Source organism: Mus pahari, chromosome 15 (genome assembly GCF_900095145.1).
Source record: "Mus pahari chromosome 15, PAHARI_EIJ_v1.1, whole genome shotgun sequence".
In the NCBI taxonomy this organism is placed as follows: domain Eukaryota; kingdom Metazoa; phylum Chordata; class Mammalia; order Rodentia; family Muridae; genus Mus; species Mus pahari.
In genome coordinates, this window is record NC_034604.1 from 10,868,127 (window position 1) to 10,893,542 (window position 25,416).

The 25,416-nt window shown below is 43.4% G+C and overlaps 1 protein-coding gene across 2 annotated transcripts in view; it reads right to left on the reverse strand.

Moving 5' to 3' along the window:
* The window catches only part of Ss18 (SS18 subunit of BAF chromatin remodeling complex), a 59,017-nt gene that overhangs the window by 14,621 nt on the left and 18,980 nt on the right, over nt 1-25,416 (reverse strand). For both annotated transcript variants that reach the window (XM_021214283.1, XM_021214282.1), the window contains exons 4-5: nt 13,268-13,421; nt 9,200-9,421 (exon numbers count right to left, since the gene is read on the reverse strand). In XM_021214283.1, coding sequence (XP_021069942.1) covers nt 9,200-9,421; nt 13,268-13,421 — 376 coding nt within the window. The remainder of the gene's footprint in view (nt 1-9,199; nt 9,422-13,267; nt 13,422-25,416) is intronic.

Consider the following 25,416-nt stretch of genomic DNA (forward strand, 5'->3'; position numbering starts at 1 on the left):
TTTTTTTTTTTTTTTTTTTTTTAAGATTTTTTTTTTTTTAATTGTGTGTGTATGGGTGTTTTGCCAGCGTGTCTGTATTTGTGTACCATTTGTATGTATGCCCAGAGGCAGAAGAGGGCACTGGATCCCTAGAACTGGAGTTACAGACATGACAGCTGTCACGTGGACACTGAGAACTGAACCAAGGTCCTTTCTAAGAACACTGTACCATCTCTCCCACCTCCAGGACTGCGGTGTCCCTGAATAACTAAGGGACCTTGCCCATGCTCTCACCTGCCCCCACCCCCGTTTCCCTGTCCTAAAAACTACCAGGAAAAGGCCTGTAATAAGGCATGGGCTACACAGTCTACAGGGTGAGAATCCAGTCCCATTGCTACAGCACACACAGCGAAGACTGTCACGTGACGAGCAGAGGCCATCTCATCCCATGCTGCCACATGGCAGTGGAAGGTGATCTTAGAGGCCTGCTGGGTCATTAGAGAGCAGAGTCCCTCATCCTACCCACCACTCTCATCCCCCTGTCTCAAGAGTGTGTCATCTTGCAGTTTCCCGCTTAAATAGTGTCTTAACTACATAAGGCTAAGACCAGAGAGCTTGGGAAATTCTGCAGGCCACAATGACACAGGAGTGACAGGCTCATTATTAATTTTAACAAATACCTAAAAACAAAGCAGCCCACTCTATAAGTCCCAGGGACAGTGCGGACACAGAGCTTTACCTCTGTGGCACATGACCATCTGTTTCCTGAAAAGAAATGCTTTTCCAGAGCTTCTGCCTTCCTAACCTTTGTGCTTTCTGCTTTTTTCCGAATTCTTTTCTCTTCTCTCCAATTTGTATTATTGTAAATAGAAGTTCTCCAAAGCTTACTGGAGCCCTTCCGCATGGAAATGGCTCACTGCAGGAGCCATGCAAGCTTTCCCCTGCGCCTCCTCAGATGCCCTGGCAATCAAGGAACCCACAGAACAAGACCCACTAACAGTACCTAGCAATGTCAGCCCCGAGTTCAAAGTGCACCTCTGTACCTGCATGGATGGATGGTGTGAGCCATGCACATGGCTAGAGTCCGAGGAGCCCTTTAGACCCCCTAGACCTGGAGTTACAGGCAGTCATGAAATGCTGTGTGGGTAACTGGGAGCCAAACCTGGGTCCTCCGGAAGAACTGTGTTCTTAACCACTCTATTCATGTAATGCTATTACTCATAATTTATTGTCAACCTGACTGGGCCTTTTTAAATTTCATTTTCAAGAAATGAAAGGTTTGCTTTATTTTTATCATCAAAAAAATGCCCAAAGAACTCCTGACTTAGAAGTAACAGTGCAGTTAGACCATATCTGTACACTGGAGCCAAAAAGAAAGTCATGGCTAGGGGACAAGGGACTCTCAAAAATCTATCACAACAAAATTCGGTCTCACTTGAAAGTCCTTCCAGAAGAAAGGAAATTCCAGCACAAGGCACAGCCGGGCAAGACCATGCCACCCAAGCCCTATCTCTTGGGACTGGCAGCTGCTCCAATCCAGTTAGCATCTCCCTGTATTCTGTCACTTCCCCCGGACCCTCACATCACTCAGGATCAATGGAAATCCAGAGAGAACGGGGCAGGATGGCACCGCAGACCAAGCATTCTGCACCACCACCTTGAAGGCGCATCCGTGAAGAGTCTAAACCTCAAGTCTGATTATCTAGGACACATATGGTTGTCCTTACTACACTGACGGAAACAAGCTAAAGGACAAAGGCTACCAATTCTACAAATGCAGACCCTAGAATAAAGTAGGCATTTCAAAATGAATGTTACATAATCATTGCTGCAAATAACAGCAGCATACGTTGTCACTTCAGATATTCCTTGTTTCTATATAAATAATGTTGATATCAGATATACTACAAAGCAGATAATACATACACAAAGATGTATAATACCCCATGAATCTAAGATATAATTTTTCATGTATTTTGCAAAGGACATAAACCAAATATTTACCATTTCCACACTAATCCATTTTGAATTTTACAACTTACTACACAGTCTACAATAACAATTCTACATTAAACACAAAAAATAGCCCAAAATTGCTATACTTTATGTTACTGAAATCGTGAGCTCCCAGAAAATTTTGTCAAGAAGCAAATTAGAGTGCTTCTTATTACGTAGCAGGTCCAAGGCAAGCAGCCAGGGTGATACAGGTGTGACAGGTATCATAACCATCTCGGGGGCTTACACTAAGACCAAAAAGAACTTACAAATGCTAACAGTTCATTAATTTGAGAAGAATCTTAAATGGTGTTATTTTAAAATCATACACACACATACATATGCACATCCACTCTTACATATGCACATCCACTCTTACATATGCACATCCACTCTTACATATCTTCACACACAAACCACCTTCCTAGACATTTATTTACAGTAACCGTTTTAATGGCTGTGATTCTCAGTCCTATTGACATTCACCACATTTCTGGTGGTCCCCAAGAGGGTGCCACCACCTGAGTCCCCACAACAAGGAATTAGCTACAACCTCAAGCCATCACTAGCAGTGAGGTAAGACACTCTGGTTTTCTCATGGATGTTGCAGGCATTCTCACAAACTAGTCTGAGAACTACATTATGGATTCTGCTGATTAAAAAAATAAAAAAAACTGAGTATGTTATAGATTAATAAATGTAGCAACAGACAAAGCTAGGGCATATTTTAGTTAACAGCCCCTCAAAAACTTAGAGTTTGAACTAGACTCCACAGTGACTCATAAAGAAATTAATTGGTAAACATCTGTTGGTGACTGAACTGAATTCCAAAACCTCTGGACTGGGTGGCACAGTGACAATCTGTTGTGAAGAACCCTGTCTAACTAAGTAGTCTTGGGGATGGGCGACTTCAGAGCGGCTCACTTGGGGTCAGGAGTCCAGCACAGCGGCTACACTGTTTGCCTAGTATTCACAAAGCACCAGTGTGGGTCCCAACATTATAGTCACTGGGCTTGAGGATGCACGCATGCCTGTAACCCTAGCACACTCTCAGGCAGCGTAGGCACAAGGCTCAGGAATTTATGGTCACCTTCAGTTGCGCAACCTACCAAGCTGGATCTCCACCTGAGCTGCAAAGCAAGGAGGGGGGCGGGCTTGGAGGGAGTGGATGGAATGGGGAATATGTAATTATGTTACAATTTTAAAAAGTAACAGCTGAGGGATTACAATGCCAGAGAAGGACATTGGTTTCCTAATGTGTTACAGCAGAAGGACATACACCTAGCCAGTCAATCATCACACATGATACAGTGTGACCGAAGCCAACAGAGCATCTGACTGTCACGAACAAAGAGTATAGAGGAGGGCTACTGAGATAGCTCAGCGGGTAAGAGCACTAACTGCTCTTCCGAAGGTCATGAGTTCAAATCCCAGCAACCATATGGTGGCTCACAACCATCAGTAACGAGATCTCATGCCCTCTTCTGGAGTGTCTGAAGACAGCTACAGCATACTTACATATAATAATAAATAAATCTTTTAAAAAAAAAGAGTATAGAGGAAAGAAAAATAAACAATTACATAATGAAAACTACAGAGATTTCTATGAACAGCCTAAGCGTATGTTACTGTGCCTATAGACTATGCATATGGAATAATTTAAAACATATCAAGTCTGGCAGTGTCTCCTGGTCCATGTTCTAGGCTTGTTACATCTTCTGGAGTTTTCACATTCATCAGAGCCTAACTTTTCTAAGTAGAGACTGGCATATTATAACAAAATATCTGGTCCGGGCTACAACAGAAAGGCTGCCATATGCTCAAACTCTGGGTTCACAGCAACCGTGGGGTCAGCAATGTTCTTAAGATCTGCCAGTCTTGACGGTAAGGAAGAACAAAGATAACACGATCCAGTCGTCCAAACCAGTGGTTACCAAACAGGACATTCCCATAGAATGCTTCAAGTAACTCTTTTGTTTTCTAACTTTCTATTCTTGAAATTTAGTGAGTGAATCATGACTTGCGATTTGCTCCCTTAATTTCCTAGTAGTGAGGCCAGTACAGGAAAAACTCCCCTATAGTCCCATATACTATAGTTGTCTTAATTTCTATATTGGAGGTCCTACAGTCCCTAAACTTAGGTCGAGTTTGGACTAACAATTACATGTAGATTTATCATGGGGGCAATCTATTGATCAAATCTACCTACCCACCCAATAGAGTCCACAGCACAGGTAAACTATGTGTGCATCTTCTCCTAACCATGCCAGGTGAGCGATGTCTCCTGGTGCTGACGGAGAAGAGAACAGAAACATCATCCCACTGCCCTTTCTGGATGCTGCCTCCGCACCTCTTCTGCATCCTATGTGATCTGTGCCCTGAGACAATAACCTAACACATTACATGTAGAACGGCACTCAGCTGTGCTCTACAAGTTCTCTCAAAAGTCACAAACCCTAAAGGCAGTTGGAAACCACTCACAAGTGAGGCAAGCCCTTGAGAGCAGAAATAAGTTAAGACAATACTGCTGCGCTATGACAACTGAAAGCATAACAATGCCAATGTTTAGGTCTATCTAAAAAGAAAAGGCTTGATATCACCACCGTTAGCAGTGGGAGTAATAGTGTGGGGTGGGCGGGTTATTTGTGTTTTGCCTGCACATAAGTATGTATGCATCAGACTCCCTGGAACTAGAATTCTGGATGGTTGTGAGCCATCACGTGGGTGCTGGGAACTGAGCCCTCTGCAAGAGCAGCAAGTGCTCTAGCCACTGGACCACCTCTCCAGCCTGCAAAGGACAACTTCCAGGGTTAGTTCTCCCCTTTTACCACAAGCACATTAGAGTCAAACTCAGACTCTCCGGGGTGTGTAGACACCAAGCAGTCACACTGGCCTACTTCACTTAATCTTTAAGAATTTTAATCAATGTATCAAAAGCCCCCGGCTCAAAGCTTGACTCTAAGTCCTAAGAATTATGTTCATAGAGCTCTTGAAGCACATTCGTAACACAAAACAATCTGTGGAACTCTTTACACCTGACATTTAATTTCTATGAAATAAGGAAAGCTACACTTGATGTTTGTGAATGAATAACACACTGCTTCTAGCAAATATATCTGTGGGCCACTTCCAGAGGTTTTCTGTTCTCATTTGGAGGGGTTTGCTTTATTAAACATCTTTCCAGATTATGACATGACATTTAGTTCCAATTCCTAGTCATCAAGGAAACAGATGTGTATGACCCCAAGCAGTCTTCTCTGCTCCACAGACCAGGCCATGAACAGAGAAGCCCCGCTCCTGGCCTCTTCGGCTTTCCGTTCTACCTCACCTCGCTCCATGCAGGTGTATGCATGGGCACACAGCTCTAACAATAAAGGTTCCAGTGATGACTGAAGACCTTCACCTGGACAAGACTGAATTAACATGGGGAGGCATATGCTGAGACGTCTGTTATATTTAGACTGTGGTGTGCCACAAGTTTAATACTAAAATTTGCTCAAAGACAGCACAGAGGAGATTATTTTGCTAAAATTATAGTTCAATAACTGAGTTGAAAAAAAAAGTTCTATTTTTCTCAACTTCTAGATGTGTAAAACTCAACAAACTGAGAGTAGATACCAATCACAATGCCATCACATATCCATGGATACTATCACATATCAGATGTATGGATACTATCACATATATATAGATACTTAGATGCTATCACATATGGATACTGTTACATATAACCTGTTTTAACAATATCTAAAGCCAACTGCTGCTAATATGCATTTCAATAAGACAAATATACAAAAGTATAACTAGTAAATACAATGGGGTCAATGTTTTTACCAAAGTCCTGCTGTGTTGCTCAGGCTGGCTCTGGCTGGCTCAGGCTGGTTCTCGCCCCAGGCTGTAGTGAGCAACTCAGCCTCTGCAGCTAAGCTGAGGCAGATGCTCAGGTGTACTTTAACAAGTTTCAAGGATTTGTTACTGTCTTTCTAACCTTCAAACTTTCTCACAAACTACTCAAAAGCTAAAACCAGTTTTTACTGGTGAGGTCCAACTAGAAAGGGGAGCATGAGAGGGAGCTGGAGATGCTATAAGGGAGAGGACTACAGTAGGTGTTGAGGCACGAGCTAAAGGGAGGATCTGGGCACAGGGAGGCAGGTGACAAGTTAGAAAAGGCATGAGGAAACACACACAAGGAAATAGCGTAATGGAACCCAGCACCTTAATCCAAAGGATTCCACATCCGACCACTCTGCCTTACTCTACTGCATGGCCTGTGGACATCAGCCCCAGTGGTGTAAGCTAACAAACTCATTCTCTACTTCTTACAACCTAAAAGATAAAAATGAATAAAATATCTACACATTAGATTTATTTCATATGAATAAGTAAAATTACAGTAAAAGAAATTAGAAAGTATTTTCTCCTTTAATTTCACATTCAAAGTAGAGAGAAAGATGGGAAGGGGCGGCAGAATTCTTTCAATTTACAAGTGGGGGGGGGGGATGAGTTTAAACACTACCAGAATGAATGCATTTAGACTCTCCCTGCAGTGTTCCTGTTTAGAAACCTACTGCCGTTCTGGGGTTGGGGGTAGGTGAGAGGTGTAGCTCGCTGGTAGAATACTTGTGTGGTAGATGGGCACTTGTGTGGTAGGTGTGTACTTGTGGGTACAGTCCCAACAAGAAGAGAAAACTATAACTTAACCAGTCAGTTTATAAAAAGTATCATTATGCATGAATACAAGCACATCAGCAAATGATACAATGCACTAGTTAATCGACACAGAACTCGGAGCTGCTATGTGTTTTCAATTGTGATAGATCACTTGACAAACCCTTCCTTCCTTCCTTCCTTTTCTCTAACCCACGGTATTGGGTGTTGAATGTACAGAGAGCTCATTCTACCAGTGACCTCCGCTCCTGACCACTAACCATAAGCTACATCTTAGAATTTCACCAATATTTCGTTTCCATGACTCAAAAGCCCTGTTAATAAAAAATGGTGGCACATGACTGTAATCCCAGAATTAACTAGACTGAGGAAGGCCAACTAGGATACACAACAAAACTGTATCTCAAAATGAACAACTAGGGGCTGGAGAGGTGGCTCAGTGGTTACGGGCACTTGTCCTTACAGAGGAACTGGGTTTGGCTCCCAGCATCAACATGGCGACCCACAATCGTCCACTAACTCCATTCATGGGGATGCTCCCTTCTGACCTCCAAAGGTAGCAGACACACACACACATGTGCATAGGCATCCACGTAGGAAAACTCACACACATAAAATAAATCTTAACAACAACAACAAAAAACAACTCCCAGTAGAAAACAATACAACTACTTTTAAGTATTTTTTTCAGTGTTTTTTAATACAAAGATAAATGTTAAAATATGAGGCTTGTCTAAGGATTTTTGCCATTTTCAATATGAACAAAAACACTAAAGAAACCTTTATTAAATTTGAGACTTGAGGCAGGGCAGTACCAAGGACTGAACTTTTGGTCCTGAAAGAAAGTTTTAAGAGGTAAAAATGTAAAAATAATTCCCTTTCATCTTTAGAACTTTTCAAACTTCCTAAAAAGGGACTACTTGCAATGTCGTGTGCTCTAATCCCTGCCGTCTAAACAGGAAAAATATTTAAATATAGCTTACTGTTATAAAAACTAACTAAGGAAAGGTTTTATGATGAAACAAACAAAACAAACAAACTTTTTAATGAAACTTTCATTTGTCAAATCAGCTTTTGATTCAATAGGTCCCCAGGTAACTTGAGCACCTCTAATTCAAATTATATAACTGTATTCGTATTTTTAAATTATAATATTTGATCATAAATAATTTTAACACAAGCCTAACTTCCATTATCTGAGTACCTCTGAGTGATCTGATTTTTTTTTTTAATAGTTTTTTTCGAGACAGAAGGTTCTCTGTGTAGTCCTGGCTGTCCTGGAACTCACTCTGTAAACCAGGCTGGCCTTGAACTCAGAAATCCGCCTGCCTCTGCCTCCCAAGTTCTGGGATTAAAGGCATGTACCACCATGCCCAGCTTTTTTTTTTTGTTTTTTTTTTTCCTCCTATCAATCAAATTTGAGGCTCACTACATTTTATAGTGAAATAGTTTTACAGTGGTAATGTGCCAAATGCTTTAACGCAGCAATTAGCAGAACAGAGTGTCACTTACCAGCTTTTAGTTATTATTTACTTAAAAGAAAACCACGGTAACAACTTCACTAAGACTAGTAAGTAATAAACCGTAGTGTACTCCAGCATGCTAAGTAGCTAGCTAGGGGTACGGAGGCAACCCCACTCAACACTGGAAGGCAAACCCTGCCCTGCCTCAAACACCAGAAAATCCATCTGGAGTTACCAGAAGTGCCCCAGCAAGTGAAAGAGAACAAGGCTGGCGAGTCGGCTTGTGAGGGCGAACGGTGTGCCCGTTTGCTTAGGTAACTTACCCAGTGGCCAGCCTGCAGAAACAATCCAACACAGATCCCCAAATGAAAGGTGCAAAAGGAAAACCAAGTGCAATTTAATTTACAAACACAAATAAAAAGACTCGGGGCAGCTTCAACTCAATGTTGTCTCTCATGCACGCAGCTGTGACTCAGGTCACACTTAGGACAGAGGCTGTCTGTCTCAAATGACCAAAACAAGTACACATTCCATTCAAGAAGAAAAACATAAAACGTTTAGTACTGGGGCTTATGCTTGCAGTCCCAGCAATGGAGAAGCAGAGGCAGAACTTCCTCAAGTCTGGGCCAGCCTCAACTACGTAGTAGAAACCTGTCTTACAAAGCATCCCCTTCTCAGCCAGAGACCTAGGGTAGCAGGCGACAGACAGTGTCTACTACACAACAGGGAAAACGTACCTATGAAACCTCAACAAAACAGTTGTCTAGCCAGGAGCAGCATGACAATGCCAGGTGAAATGGCAATATGCACAGAGAAGACTCCACAAGGAACCCCTACTCCTAGGCGATGAGCCACACGAGGGCTCCGGCTGCTGAGGGCTGCAGAATCAGGAGCAAACTCCCAAGTGGTCAGCCCTTAACACAAGCAATGCTAAACGGACTCCGGTTGTATATGCATGTATGTGTACATATGTATATGCGCATGTGTGTACACACACCAATAATAATATGAGGAAAGAGATCCTGAGTTGGGAGGAAGGGTATGAAGGAGCTGGAGCTGGGGAAGAGAGGGACAGGAGTGCTGTGGGCAGTTACCTTGATTTGGTTGCATATTCATGTTTGGTCTGGGACCATAGTTTCCCATTGGCTGCCCCTGACTCATTGTCATCTGGTTCTGCACGGGCATGCTCTGGGATGACGGCACAGAATGGTTGTAACCTCCCATGGAGCCATGGCTACTTGAAGGCATATTCATGGAGCTGTTTGTCATGCTGAGCTGACTGGGTCCGGGTCCCTGCATTGGCATATGGTTAGGCCCTTCAAAGAGAAATGGTCAGAATGGACAGAGTTACGGAGGTGCATGGTACAAGTCTGTTTTTCATTACTGAACTAACAGCCTAAGCAACAAACTGAATATTTAATCAGCAGGAAATAAGTAAGCAGCTTCAATGGTAACTCTGATCAGGCACATGTTGTTATCTTCCCAGTTTAGTGATGAGGAAACTGATCGTGGAAAGCCAGGACTTGTCTGGAGAGGAACAGGAAGGGATCCTAGCTTGCTAGGACAGCGAGACTCACGGAGCAGTACTGTGAAGTAGTAGCAGACACAAGCAAACGAATGGACAGGTCAGTGAAGCACAGAGTGTAAGAATATGCCAAATACATAAAATAGTTAGAAGTAAACGACAACGGTAGCATTTATATCCATGGGCAACAGACAGAGTTCACAAAGAGTGCGGGGACAGCTAGAAAAAGCATCCAGTAGGGTCCCTACCTCATTCCTTCCACACAATTAATTTCATATGTATAAAAAATTTAAATCCCCCTCCCCGGAGAAAGGGAGGAGAGAGGGGGAGACTGGGAGGAGAAGGGGACCAGATATTGGGATGTAAAGTGAACAAATTAATTGATTAGTGAAAAATTAAATATTAAAAGAAAGACAAATCATAAAAACTAACTTCAAACATGAGAACTTTGGAAACAATCCTGGAAAGAGAAGGCCTTAAGTACGCTTGGAAGCCATATTAAATAGATACATTTAACTACTGAAAAATAAGTTTGAACACAACAACAACAACAACAACAAAAACTAAAGTAGAAGTAGAGGACCTGGCTCAGTTGGTAAAGTGCTAACCATGAAGGCCTGAGGGGCCTGGGTTTGGATCCCCGGGATGGATGTAAAATGCAGGGAGAGACAGCACACTCCTGTAATCCCTGGGCTTGCTGGTCAGCTAGTCTAGCCCAGTCAGTGAGGCCTAGGTTCAGAGGGACCCTGCCTGAAAGCTCTGATCCAGCACATTATGAAGGAACACTTTCATACACAGCTGAAGGAATGCAAATCTAAGCAAGTACTGCTTCATATGGAACAATTTGCAATGACAGGCAAATTTTAAAATGTCCTGGTTTTGGTTTGGTTTGATGACACAAATATTCTGTAGCACAGACTGGCCTCAAATTCACTATGCAGCAAAGGATGACTACGGACTCCTGAGCCTCCACCTCTCAGGTGTTGGGATCAAAGACATGCACAACCACACCAGCTTAAAATGTAGTTAAATCCAATAATTTAACTTCTAGGAACCTACAGATAGAAAGTTTTGGGGTACACATATGTATGGATGCAAAAATATATACATGAGCATAGGCATACCAAAAGACTTTAAGCTTCATTTCTGTCACCAGGAAATGGCATACACGTTAGACATGTTCACCAAGAAGGATGTGAGACTAGAGAGACGGCTCGTGGTTAAATGTACGGCTCCTCCCGGAACACTGGGTTTGATTCCCAGAACCCACCACAACTCAGGACTGTTGGTAACTGAAGTCCCAAGGGATTCTACACCCTTTCCCGGCTTCCTCAGGCACCACACACACATACAGTCCAGACAGACAGACAGACAAACACAGGGAAAACATTTTTATTTTTTAAAAAGGATGCAGCATGGCCACCAAAGAGAATGAGACAGTTCTCCGCACACTGAGGAGAGCTTATGTAAGGGGGTGTCCTGGAGGGAGGGAGGGAGGGAGGGAGGGAGGGAGGAAGGAAGGAAGGAAGGAAGGAAGGAAGGAAGGAAGGAAGGAAGGAAGGAGACAAACCAAAGCCTACATCTGGAGAGGCAAGGGATTCGGGAACTTCTATGTCTTTTGATTTTGGTCGGGCACAGGGATTTACCTTCTAGGCTTAACCAAAACCAAAACCCAGTAATGATAAATTTCTTTTTTGATAAATTTAATTCAAAGGAAAAAAGAGCTGATTGATTTTTTTAGCCAAGATCAAATGATATAAGTGACCCTAAAATCAAGGTTATATAAATGAACTACAAAAACTACGCTAGGAAATTAAACACATAGAAGGAAATATAAGCTATTGGCCTTCCAAATTCTCTTATACCAAACGGTAAACTTCGTACTTTTAAGACAGTAATGGGTATTTAGAAATTGCTTTAGAAGCTTCATTAGTTGATAATCTTTGCTCTTAAAGAGAAGTTACTTATGGGTGTGTGAGAGATGGCTTAGCAGGGAAAAGTACTTCCTGCTGTGTAAGCCTACTGATCTAAGCTCAGAGCTTGGAATCTCCATAAAAAACCCACACAGTGGCACACACCAGAACCCAGCATTCCCCAGTGGGACAGAAGAGAAGCCTACAGGCCAGGTGGCCTGAGCACACAGCTGCAGCAGGAACAAGACCCTGCCTCAGCTAGGCGAACAGAGACCCGCCACCCCCTGACCTCCATACAGAGCCACACACATAAGAAGCAGCATTTAACATTTTTAATAAAAAGAACATATCTCTGTTACTGTTACATAATTCTTTATAGATAAACCAGTATGTCGAGCTAAAAGTAACTATTTGCTTCTCAGAGGTTTCATTGCTCTTAGGCCTCACTGTAATCTGGAGAGCTGGCTAAGAATTCTAAACCACACAAACTCACAGAGCTGGCAACTGGCTAGCCCGGACTAGCACAGTGTCCCAGTTCTAAAGCTGCTGTCCTAGAGAGCCAGACATGAACTTGGCAAGCGACTTTCTCTCGACTACAGCCTGACCGGAAACTAAAAAGTAGTGTGTGCAAGCTCCTCTCTCCATGCTGTGGGGCCGTCCCTGTGCGGACCTCAGCAGGAAACAGACGAGAATGACAGAAACACCATTCACTCCAGCATCGGCAGCTGCACACCGATCTTCCGAAGCAGTCTACCTTACCTCTTGGCTCAGTGCTCTCCCCTGGACTCTTTTAGTATGTCCGTCCTCCTTGGACACCCACGCAACCAAAGGCACAGCCAGCCAAGTAAGAGGCTATGCTGGACATTTCAATTATCAGGCTAATAATAAAATGGTTCTGCTATGTTAACTTACTCTATTGCTAACCGAACAGTGCTCTTTTCTTTCTGGCTAATGAAAATAATCTTTGTCCCCAGAAAGTAAAAATATTCTCATATTAAAGAGTATACTTTATCAAAACCCATGCTATGGACTATTTATTATAAAACACAATAGTTTTAAAGGTAACTAGATAAACACCCAAATGGCCTAACCAGGTCACTGTTGCACTGCTGCTCCCACCAGGCGGGGAAAGGGAGGGACTGGGTGTGTAAGAAAGCTTACATTAGCCTTCAGCTTTTAATACTGCTTCTAAATCAACTTCATATTAGCCATAATCTATAAACATATGTACTAATAACAATCTTGATTTGGCTTCAGAAATATCTGCAAGGAAATACCCTAGGCACTTCAGGGGCAATTCTGTTCCTGTCCCCATGTGTTTTTTGCAGTGTCCCTACTTCTGAGATCAATGTATTTTCAGGTAAATAAACATCATGGTACTTTTTCATGAACAGGTTTTAATTCTTAAGCCATGGCACAATCCCTCCCCCCCCTCTAAAAAACCTTCTAAAGCCGACTGTATTGCATAGTTTCAGACAGACTAAATTTAGCCAGTTCTGTTCATCAGAGGAATGCTGTGTGTCAGCTACATCAAAGCCCAAGGGCAGCCTGATAAACACTGAATACAGGTCACGTCGCTCTGTAGCTAACAAACTCGAAGCGAGCCTGTACTCGGGGGCATTCAAAGCAGTTTTGTCATCAACAATCTAGTATCCCCGGAGCCCCCATGTCGTTTCGGTTGCTAAGCAACTCTGGTGTTAATGTCTTAGAGGAGAAAAACTTACCAGGCATCTGGCCGTTCATCTGGTTCTGCATGTGTGGTGCAGGAGGGCCCCCACCCACCATTCCATCTGAAGGCATGTTGTGAGAGCGGGGAGGGGGCGGAGGGCCGCTCTGACTCATCCCTCCAGGACCCATCGGCATAGTCTGTGTGGGCGGCTGAAAGAAGACAGCTTAGTCAAACAAGAGGAACGGCAGAAGAATGTATGAAAGATTCATATGGAATCGCTGCTGTCTATATTACTAAACTGGATATAAACAAAACAATAAATCCATTTCAGTGTCTTCCGATGCATTTTAATGATGCATTTATTAATATCATATTTAATATCCCTCATAACTTCAGTGCCTTGGAAAGCAGACTACAGTTAAAGTGTTTTAACTTATAAAATCTCACAGGGAAAGGAATTTCTAACAGGCTATACGGACCTTATTTATGATCTCTAATGTGTCTATTGTTGCTATGTAAGTTACATTTAAAAAGCTAAGTGTCCTTTCCTTATGAAGATATCTGGATGTTTACTAATAGTGGATTTTTACCTGCAAAGGAGATAACAGCAGCAAAATACATAAAAGGAACAAGAAGTCTCAGAGAACGCTGTCTTTTATACTTAAGAGTTAAGTTCCGGCACTGGAAGAATGGGCTCAACAGTTCTGTGCTAGTCACTACTATAGGTTGGGAATGTTACAGATGGCCTCTGAGGGTACACAGACAGGGGCCTCTAAACTTTGACAATCCTAATGAAAACCACTCACTAAACCTGAGAGTTCACAAAAGAGTGAAAGGACATGCACGCGCATGTACACATACACATGCTCACTTGAGAGTACATTTGTGTGTGCACAAACACACCTTCAACACCTGTCTCCCTTCTTATGGGGGAAAAGGAAAATAGCTGGTTAGTTTCTCTCTAAATCCTCATTTTCAGCCTGTAGGGTAGGAAAGCACATACATGCATACACACACACACACACACACACATACACACACACACATATGTACTCAGTTATAATCCACACATCTGTCCTGCCCTTTCCTTCCAGACCTTATGGTAATGTCCAATCCAGCAGCTCCTCACATTTACCACCTGTAGTTACTATGTAGCTTTCCAGATGTGAACACAGCAGCACACAGAAGACAGACACACTCTCCTTCAGCCAACACCACAGAGAAAAAAATTACAACTTTTAACCTCTTTATTAGTAAATCACTAACCTTTAGAATTTTTAAATCTCATCTTCAGGTCTTTGTCTAACTTTATACACTTAACAATTTAGTTCTGATTTAAAAAAAAAAAAAAAAGAACACCAAATCACACATCTCACTTTTAATTACATACCTCAACTCCAATCTGATTGTAATTCAATCTCCAGTTCATCTTGAATCACTATCATCATTACAAGGTATAGCAAACAAACTTTCCTGCTAATGAGAGTTAGTAAGTGCTGGGAAACACAAATGAGCGAACAAGACAAGACACAACCTGAAGGCTCTACACAGCAAGGTTGGGAGAGTGAATTGAAGGCTACCCTTTCAGAAAGAGGGGTCAAATAAATTCAAGACCACACGCTAGACCTTGGACTTTTCTTTGACTGTGTTTGAGTTCACAGGTTAAGCCCAGTAGAAAGCTAGAGTTCTTTGGAATCTTTAACAACCAGAAAAAAAAAAAAAGAAAATTTAAGTATAAAAGATCAGAAGATTCACGTGAAATGGGGAAACAGTAGCCAGGAGGTGACAGTGATGCTGGAAGGTGACTGACTGCTGGGGCAGGCCCAAAGTCACAGGGGCTCTCATGAAGAATTCAAGCTCGCTGGAGAGAACACAAGCTCTTCTTAGACTAGTGTCAAACTTAATAGATCAGCCTTAGCAAGTCTAACCTGAGCCTCACTCAACTTAAGGTAATCTCTGGGTATTTCAACACCAAAGGCAAATGGCTCCCTTTGGAAGAAAACAATACAGATGTGTACTGCTTATGCTCAGCCACAGCATCTGACATTCTGTTAAAACCACGGGGCATTATGAAAAACAGGAAGTAAATGTCCAACAACAGCAGGATGGCTATAACAGTATCAAAGAAAAAACTAGACAAAACAGCAAATAGTAGAGGAACAGAAATCCACACGTCCTGGTGGGGATGCAGGCGTCATGACAAGTGTCGTCACCACTCAACAAGCTTAACACGGAGGTAGCACTGAATCTGGCAATTCCAACTCCTATATATATTCCAGAGCTGAAAATACACAGTCTTGGCACAGTGTATATATAAAGCACTCACTCGGGGATTCCCTCAGAAGAGGCCCCAAGTGATAAACAAACAATGGGCGATCATACAGTACTATTTGGCCACACAGAAACACGGTCATAGGAATAAAAGGCTGCACAGAAGAGGCCAACACATGACTCCAGTTTTACAAATGTGCAGGACAGGCAAGAGCAGCGACAGAGAGGAGGCTAGTTGTTGCCCAGGTAGGAGAAGGGAGAATCAAGTGGTATCAGATAGGAGGAGTTTTTCGTTTATAAGGTTTTTTTTTTTTTTTTTAATGTATGGGTATTTTACCTGTATGTATACATGTGCACCACATGCCTGCCTGGCACCCAAGGAGTCCAGAATGGAGCACTGGATCCTCCGGGACTGGAGTTACAGGTGCCGTGGGCCACCAATCGGGTTGGGAACTGAACCCAGGACTTATGCTTCTTAGCCGAGGAGCCAGCTATCCAGCTGCAGATAGGAGGTTTTGTGTTTTTGAAATGACACAGTGGCAAATGTTTGCACAACTGTGAGCATGCCAAGGGTCACTGAGTTGTGTGTCTTAAGTCACTAACACGGTGCTTGTTATACAAAGCTTATTTCAATCCAAAAGGATAGAAACATAAGAGAAACAAGAGTAATATTAATTTTTTGTTGTTGTTGTTTTTTTTTTGTTGTTGTTTTTTCGAGACAGGGTTTCTCTGTATAGCCCTGGCTATTCTGGAACTCATTTGGTAGACCAGGCTGGCCTCGAACTCAGAAATCCGCCTGCCTCTGCCTCCCGAGTGCTGGGATTAAAGGCCTGCGCCACCAGGCCCGGCTTGAGTAATATTAATTTTAGAAAACATTTTATTATGCGTGTGTTAGAGATGGGAGCCACTGTCAGAAGGCGGTTTGAGGGAGTCGGTTTTCTCTTTGCGCTAGAGTCCTGGGGATCGAATTCACATTGTCAGCTTGGCAACAAGTCACTGACAACCTCCCCAACTCTACACATCACAAAGACATGGAAAGCACTTAAAGATAACCATGCTATCAACATACTATCAAGAACGGTCACGGGCGGGGGCAGGGGCTGGGCATCAGGAAAATGGAAAATGTCTATGAAGTCCTAGCAGTCTTTTAAGGGAGACGGAAAATAAATCACTGAAATTAAGAGTGCAATAGATAGAAACAACAACCAGGACTGGAAATAATTTATAGAAACAATACAGAGATGAAAGAGAAAACACAAGCAGAGAGAGCTCACGGCTGGGACATAACAGGGGAGAAGCTACTCTAGCCTGCACACAGCCCAGGGCCAGTGGTCCAGCCCTGAAAGAGAAATACAAAGCAAATACAATATCTAACTGAAGTTGGAGAATACACACTAAAACACAGTGATGCATGCAGACAAGACTGGCTGAGAGTTTTCAAAACTAATAAAACAACTCCTTTAAAGTGGTAAGAGGTTACACAGAAAGTCAACAAGCTAACCCCGACTCTACACTAAGATAAAATACTCTCTGTCCAACTTGAGAATGAAATAAAAATTATTTAAGATGAGCAAAAGCTAGATTTGTTAAAAGAGGTTCACCAAGAAAACCAGGGTCTGGAGACATGGCTGGAGACTGCAGGGCCACTGGCTGTCCTTCCAAAGCGTTCAGTTCCCGGCACCTAAAGGGAGGCTCACAACTTAAAATCCCAGCTCCAGGGGACCCAGTAACATCTCGCCTCTGCAGACATCAAGTACAAGTACAGGCAAACTCTCAAGCACACAAAAGAAATTAAACGCAAAAGAAATCAAAAAATCTTTTAAGAAGCAAGTAACTATACAAGAACATGTATGTGGGCGAATATGGAAGAAATGAATGAATAAATGAATACATCAATAAACAAACATTACTATTAACATTCAAAATAATAAAGACAGTCTGCAGGCCCAGGAACAGCTCAGGGGCACAGGGCCCTAGCACAGGGGAAAGAGAGCTGCTCCCCAAGATGAAAACACACATTGAACAGTGAGGGCTGGCAAGCAAAAATGTGTACACACTTCATAACACAATGACAAAGAAGCAAAAGCAGAGGACTAAGACAAGAGAAAAAGCCAGATAATCAGATGAAGTAGACAGGGCGTTTGACATATTAGCTTAAGGAAAGTGACATGAAAGTCTGAGGGGCGGGGCAGCTCATGGGGGGGGGGGTGTCCTGAGGGGCAGGGTAGCCCAGAGGGGTGGGATAGCTCAGCACTAGGGCAACTAGCACAAGGCAGGCCCTGGACTGTCCCAGCACCAAGAAAGAGAAGAGAAGAGAAGAGAAGAGAAGAGAAGAGAAGAGAAGAGAAGAGAAGAGAAGAGAAGAGAAGAGAAGAGAAGAGAAGAGAAGAGAAGAGAAGAGAAGAGAAGGAGGCAAACGCAAAGTTTCTCTGTTAAAAAAAGAAAACCCCGATCCAGGCACTCTTGGCAGGCAGACCTCTGTGTGTTCAGCCTGCCTGCTCTACAGAGCTAGCTGTAGCACAGCCAGGGCTGCACAGTGAAACTCCTTGAAAAACCAAAACCAAAACCAAAACCAAAACCAAAACCAAAACCCTAACCAAAACAAAACAAAAGCAAAACCCACCTAATCCATGATTTAAAACCTTTCCTGAAGAAATCTCCTCAGGAGCTTTTATTGTAGTTCCATGTCTAAATCACTTAGGAATAAAAAGAGAAAAATAGAAATGCATATGTAACCTTTCATTAATTGAAAATGAGGAGAGCAGGCTCCAATTCTTTGCGAGCCCATTACTCCCTGACAAAGAGATTTCAGGAAGAAAGACTACAGGACATGTTTCCAGACACTAAAACCACTGCACAAAAACGGGCAAATCAAGTCCAGAGTATCGTAAGCAATGTCACTCCAGGGATGAGGGTCAGCGCATGACCTGTGGAAGTGACACAGTGACGTCTGTAGAGCTCTCATGAAGAGAAAGGCTCTGATGAAACTACTCCCACGTAACGGCCCTCAGCAACTAAGAACAGGAGTGGACCTGGCCAGGTGGCTCGGCAGCTAAGGGGGCTTGAGCCCCAAAATACAAGTCTGACGACCAGAGTGTGACCCCAAGAACCCATTTAAGTTAGAAGGAGAGAACCACCTCTAGTGACCTCTGATCCCACAGCACACCATGGCCCCCACAACTCCCACTTACATAGAAAATAATCATTCTTTTTAAAAAGAACAAGAGAAGCATTCACAACCAAGTAAAACTTAGAAAACTTTACAACTAACTCTATCGTACGAATGAAAGCACTCTTGCCCCCACAATTTAAGAAATAGACAAAAATATTTACTAACACTGATAGTAAAATAAACCAACAAGCAAATTAATGTTAGAAGTAAAATAGAAAAAAGCAACAACAAACGACTGGGGAAGGGGAGCTCTTCACTACTTCCCCACGGATGCAGGCAGAGCACACATGCAGGGTGTGTGAACGCATCACCGGCTCGTCTGCCACCTGACAGCACTTATCATGAGAAGAGATGTGTGCTATCTGAAGAGAACACTGTTGAGAAAGAAGCCTGTCCCAGAAGGACGTGCCACCTTCACTCAATGCTTCAGGATAATGGGTTTCCCTAATGTCAACCTACAGGTGACACGGAACACTTGTCCCAGAAGGTCTACCATCTACATGGACACGTGAAAGATTTGGAACATCCAGGGCAATCTTAGGAACAATTACTAGCAAACATGAAGGCTAACTACAATAATAAAGGCATGTGCTTGGTACAAGGACAGACAAATCAAACCAAGAGCCTAGATGTTGGCTGTAATGGAGAACTCACACGTATAGTAGGAGAAGGGCAAGTGACAGTCAGTGGACAGTTAACACTTTCCAGTAAGTGGTGCTGATGAATGTGATCTGTGGATAAACCTTGCTTTTTGTCCCTACCAGAAACTGAACCTAGGACCTCATGCATGCTGGTCACCTGCCACTAAGCCACACCCCCCAGCTGCTGAATAAATGAAGGAATTGCAGGCATACCTTCATAACCTTGATATAGGAAGAGCATTTACATCAGAACTATTCATGCAATGATGTTTCAAGCAGACCATGGCAAATTTGAAAATAGAAAGCATGTAAGAGAAACACAGATAACAAAGACTTACAGCGCCCTGGGTCTGAAGCCCAGCATTGAGGCCTGGGCTTATGGTTCAGTTCTTATTTATAAAACTCCTACAGTCAATTACAAAAAGGTCAAAGAATTAAAAACTAGCCAAGAAAGGGACACTAGAAACTCTGGGGATGAGAGCATTGTTCTGACGAGTAGTAAAGTCACCTGTACCCTTCAAGGGACGGCTTTACTGTGTATGAATGCCATGTAAAAGGACACTCGACTTGCTCCCTTTCCTGGCATGAGAATAACTGGCCGCACTGTCTACTCCCAGAAACCTCCCAGAAACCTCTCTGTTCCACTGCTTAGCTCGCTTCTAATTCCCATGTGTGTCAGTGTGCACTGTCAATTCTACTCTGCAGTAGGTTAAACAGGGGTGAGAGCCACCATTATATTACTTGCTAACTGCTGGGGCCTCCAGTCATCCAGTATCAACTTGATAAGTATTTGAGAAATGATATGAAGCCTTCCACTGAGCAGAGCGCCTAGGGCCCTGAGCATGCTCACAGCACTCCTACACCAGCCCTCCCCCCACCTGCACCGTCCCTTCACCCCTTCCCCTCTCCTGGAAGTCCCACAGACGCAAAGGCCTCATCAACTCCCATGCTCAAGTCTCATGAAGCCAGTTCTACCCTGAAAACGGTCGGGCCACCCCAACGCCTCTCTCTCATCTCCACTGGCATTACAGTCTCTGCGCACGCTCTGGCCCCTACTCTAACCTGGGATGTACCCACGTCCACCACCTCCTGGACTTCCATCCGGTACGGACGGCTACTGCCACATCTCTGGTTTAACAGCTGCCTCCTGAGTCTGCACAGGGCCCCGTTAGAACGACTTCTCAACTCTCAGAAGAGAAACCCAGGTCCTTAGAATAGTCCTGGAAGCAATCCTCTGTAGACATGCCTCCTTACTCTGTCCCAAGGTCCCCTTCTCAAAGACAGCAGCTCTTTGACTGTGCATATAGCATCCTGCAACCCAGTACCCAAGTACACCTCTCCTGCTCTCTCTCTGCCTTCCCTTGCCACAGCCCACCACGTTTCAACCCGACAGGATCTTTTACTGCGCCTGCCTTGCCTGATGGAAGACAGACCCTAGAGTGGGAATTTCGGCTGTTTTGTTCACTGCCACTTCAAAAACACTACTCGCTACAGCCAGACATATTATAAACAATATATTTTCAATTAACTAATGAGCTCAAAAATTTCATAGTTTTCCATAAAATTATAAATCATTATATCGAATTACTTTCAATATCTCTTTTAGAATACAAACACAGCACTACAAACAAAATCCTTAGCTTCCTCAGTTGTAGTATAACTGGCATTAATAAAGCTCCCACAAGGAGGCACTAAAATGACAGAGAAACCTAAGAATCAAAACCAACAAGAGGAGACATGTACATTTAACATGCCTAAAGCTGGTAAAAGCTACACAAACAAGAGCCCTGGTTGGTCATGCACGGAGGCACGCAGCCTCACCAGGGAGCATGCATCCTGGGGGGGGGGGGAGGCAATACAGCCTCACGGGGGGGGGGGGAGGGCGCAGCCTCACTGGGGGCATGCTCGCCTTACCTTCCAGCCCTAATTCAGTCTCTCAAAAGTAAATGCACACACAGCACTCACGTGATGAATATGTACATGTGCGTACATATATTCATCATATACCCACACACATCGATCTCAAACTGCTTAGGAAGGTCTCCTCTTGTAGTCATTCATTCTCACAAGAAATCTCTGGATGCCATCATGACCAGTATTGAATTTCTGCAGGAGTTAGGTGTCACCAATTAATTCTCAAAACTGAATCATCTTAACCCCTGGACTAGAAAGCTAGTTTAAAAACCTCAGTGCTAACCAAAAGACCTGACTGGGTGACCTTCCGTAGCTAATGCTCACACTTCTATTTGTTAGGGGCCATTCTCCAGACTCCCTGGGGCTCAAGTCTCAGTGGGAGAAGGGGTGCTTCATGCTTAGTCTACTACTGGACACACGCCAGATTTAGTACCAGGTTCCCAGTCAACTCACTCTTTCTCATCCATGAGATCAAGTATTTCCTACATAACAAACTGACCACATACTAATTACTGAACAGTCATTCTCAATCCATTAAACTGAAATTGGGTCTACTATTGTAGGCCAGGTTGTCATGGAACTTAGATTCTCCTAAGTGAAACTCGCAAGTGCTGGAGGTATCACCATCACTTAATTTTAAGTAAGAAAGCAAAGCCATACACGGAATGTTTGTTCCAGTTGGTGAGCAGTTTGAGAATAATTAGGTAGGACCTTCCTGGAGGGGGTGTGTCACTGGGGCGAGCTTTAGGCATCACAAGTCCATGCCACCCCAGCTAGCTTTCTCTGCTATGAGTTCTCAGCTACTGTTCCAGTGCCTGCCCCCCGCCTGCCTGCCATGCTCCCTACCACGGACTCTAGCCCTCTGCAACTGTACGCCCCAATAAACTCTTTTATGAGTTGCCTTGGTCATGGTGTCTTATCACAGCAATAGAAAGGCAACTAAGGCCCCGTGCTTACACAGCAAGCTTCCTTACTACTGTTCCACGTCTCCAGGCCCAAGTATATGTGTATGGCTTTATAGGCTAATGCTGGAATCTAACTTATGGCCTTGTGAATATGAGACCATCAAATGCTCACCAGCAAGCTACAGGTATACCACACGTTAAGGAAATGAAAGAGAGCATGTGTGGCAGTTAGTCCCGAAGGTCAACCTGACTGCTCGAGGGGAGCCCAGGAAAATGCAAAGCACCCTTTGGGTGTCTCTGGAATTCCTTCCTGAAACTATCACATCAAGAAGTTTCTGACCTACCAACTTTAATCCACTGACAGATTTACATTTTGAGTGGACTGTTGGAAGCACTGAAGCAAGGGACTATGGGAAGGAGCTAGAAGGAGCTGGTCACCGGGTCCAGGCCTATGAAGGGTTTACCCTGGCCCAGTCCCCTCCCTGTTAATTCTCTTGGTTTCCCGACTGCCAGGAGGCGAAGCACTTCCTTTCAGGGCTGTCCTCCACCGTGTTCTTTCTATACTGCTGGAAAGCAGTGGAGCTAGGTGGCCATTACACGCCGCTTTCTGAAAGCTTGTGGCCAGAGCAAATCTTTAATCCGTAAGGTGTTTGCTTGGGTATTCTGTCCGTAGCAACAAAAATAACTAGCACATCTATATTCATTCTTTGTATTATTTTTACATCTATCAATTTGTTTAAATTTCAGAAGTGATCCATTTATAAGCATGATAAATAAATACAATTAGGAAATCTAAAAGCTTAGCATATACATTTATTGAAACAAAAAAGACTTAAATAAAAATATGTTGAATATTTGAAAGTAGGGCAGAACCATTCTGTAGTTTTAAAAATTCTATACACATTATTCTTTATTATTGTACAAATTAACTTTATTCAAGAGTAAAACTCAACTAAACAGTTGTATCTATTTGTTGAACTCATCCTCAATACTGGCCCTTGCTTCTGTTTGTTGGTTTTATTTAAATAAGCAATGCTTCAGTAGACAGCTTTCTACGACGACTTTTGTGTACTTGTCCAAATGTTAAGAGGGGCTGGGGCTGGAAGCTGATTCAGTGGGTAAAGTGCGTGTCACACGAACATGAAGACCTGACTCTAGACCTCAGCACACATGTAAACCTTGGGAGGAGGAAGTGAGTGGTGGCGGACCCACAAGATCCCTGGAGCTGGCTGGCAAGGAGCCTAATGAAACCAGGGAGGACCAGGCTATGTAAGACACCCGCCACCAAATGCAACACCTAGAGCAACTGGGGAAAATGTCAGAAGTCAGCCTCTGGCCTCCACACACACCCATACATGTGAACACATAACACACATGCATTCAATAAAAAAACAAAACAGTAGGTTATTCATTTCTTACTATTGGAATACTGAAATAATATTTCCAATTAAAGTCAAAGGGACAATCTTTAGGTTCCATTAGAAGGTACTTTGACTATTTTTTATACCTATGCTGACAACACACACACAGAGACACACACGCACACACCTCACAGAAATGTACAGCCAATTTCTTTACATATCTAGGGTCAATTGTACAGGCCTCTGAATTTCATAGATAAAAGTCCAGGCAGCATCACACAGATCTTACATAGATCTGACAAAAAGCAGCCTGTTGGTAAAACGCTGCCTGTGATAGTAACATTTAACGCCTATGAACAGAGAGGTCAGTGCCCACAAACGCAGAACAATGTCCTTGCAGAGCGGTCCCTAATTGAGCAAAGCTAGTAATCTCATCTGCTGCTTAAAATGTATTTTTAATACACACAGTATTTCTAAAATAGTACATATTGTTCTATATCAAATACACATTTAAGCCATTTGGCTATAAACATTTCTTTTTTACGCTAACAAACAAAACAAGCACCCTCGCCCAGAACATCAGGTAAATATTGATGCTTTAGTCTGTACTGAGTCTAATATACACCCCTCCCCAGGAATTTATGAGCAGTGAAGACAAGGAAGAGGCAGTCCCCAAACAGCCAGGCTGTACAGAAGACTGAGACAACACACACAACGTGAAGGGTAAAGCAGCAGCCTGAACGGAGCAGAGCGCAGCCAGCTCCATGAAGCAAAACAAAACAGATGAGCTGCTCACAAGAGGCTCAGAACAACTGAGCACCCGGAAAGGAAACTCTCCAACCTGTGGGGCTGTCTGCCAGTGAAAGTGAGCTCCAGGTTCCCAGCTTTTGTGAGCTGTCACCCATGCTGGGGTGGGCTTTAGCCATCCAGGTATCCTGAGTCATTTCTGCTCCTGCAAGGAACCCCATCCACCCATATTCCCATAAGTAACCCCAATAAAACACACTGGTTTAACACAGCCATACGTTGGTCTGTCATGGGCTACCTTTCTGGGGGTGAAGGGATGTGTGTGCCATGTCTCCCCAGGAAGTCTGTCACACAGTCACAAACAAGGTTCTTGTTTGTTTTTGTCATACTGCTGAAAGGCCTGTAGAATATGTAAATGGTCGTGCCTAATGGAAGCTAGACTGCAGTCGGTCTCACACTCAGGCAAGACTCCTTACTTGGAAACCATCTATTTCTAGAGAGAAATTGAAGAACACAGGAAAGTAGGAGCATAAACGAATCCTCCCCTAAAGAACTGTGTGCACTGAGAAGAAACAGAAGAATGGATGCACACTTATGCCATGAGCTGAGCACTCAAGGATGGTAAGATTAAAAGCTAACAGGAGTGAGCAGAAGAGATGGCTCAGTGGTTAAGGCTACTGGTCTTGAAGAAACCCCAAGTTTAGCTTCCACACTCATGTTAGAAATCTTATAAGGACCTGCACCATCGGTCTAGGCAATTCAACACCCGCTGTGGACTCCATGAGCACCTGTACTTACACATGCATACACCAATAACACACATAATTTAAATAGAGAAATCAGGAAGTCAAAGAATAATAAGTATGTCAGGAAAAAGGCAAGGCCAAATAAAGTCTGCCAGGCTAGCATCAAGTCCAGAACTCACATGAGAGCTGGATGCATAGCATAAACATCTGTAAACCCAACTGTCTGTCCCACGGGGAGCTGTGAGGCAGAGATGGGAGAACCCCCAGAAACTCACAGGCCAGACAATCTAGAGGACTTACACCCAAGGTTGTCCTGACCGTCACACACAAACCCTGGCACATACACACATGCAATGCACAAATGCACACACAGACAAACACAAAAGCAAGCGCAGGTGACACGTCATCAGAGAGTACTGACCCTGAATTCACTACACAACGGCAGAG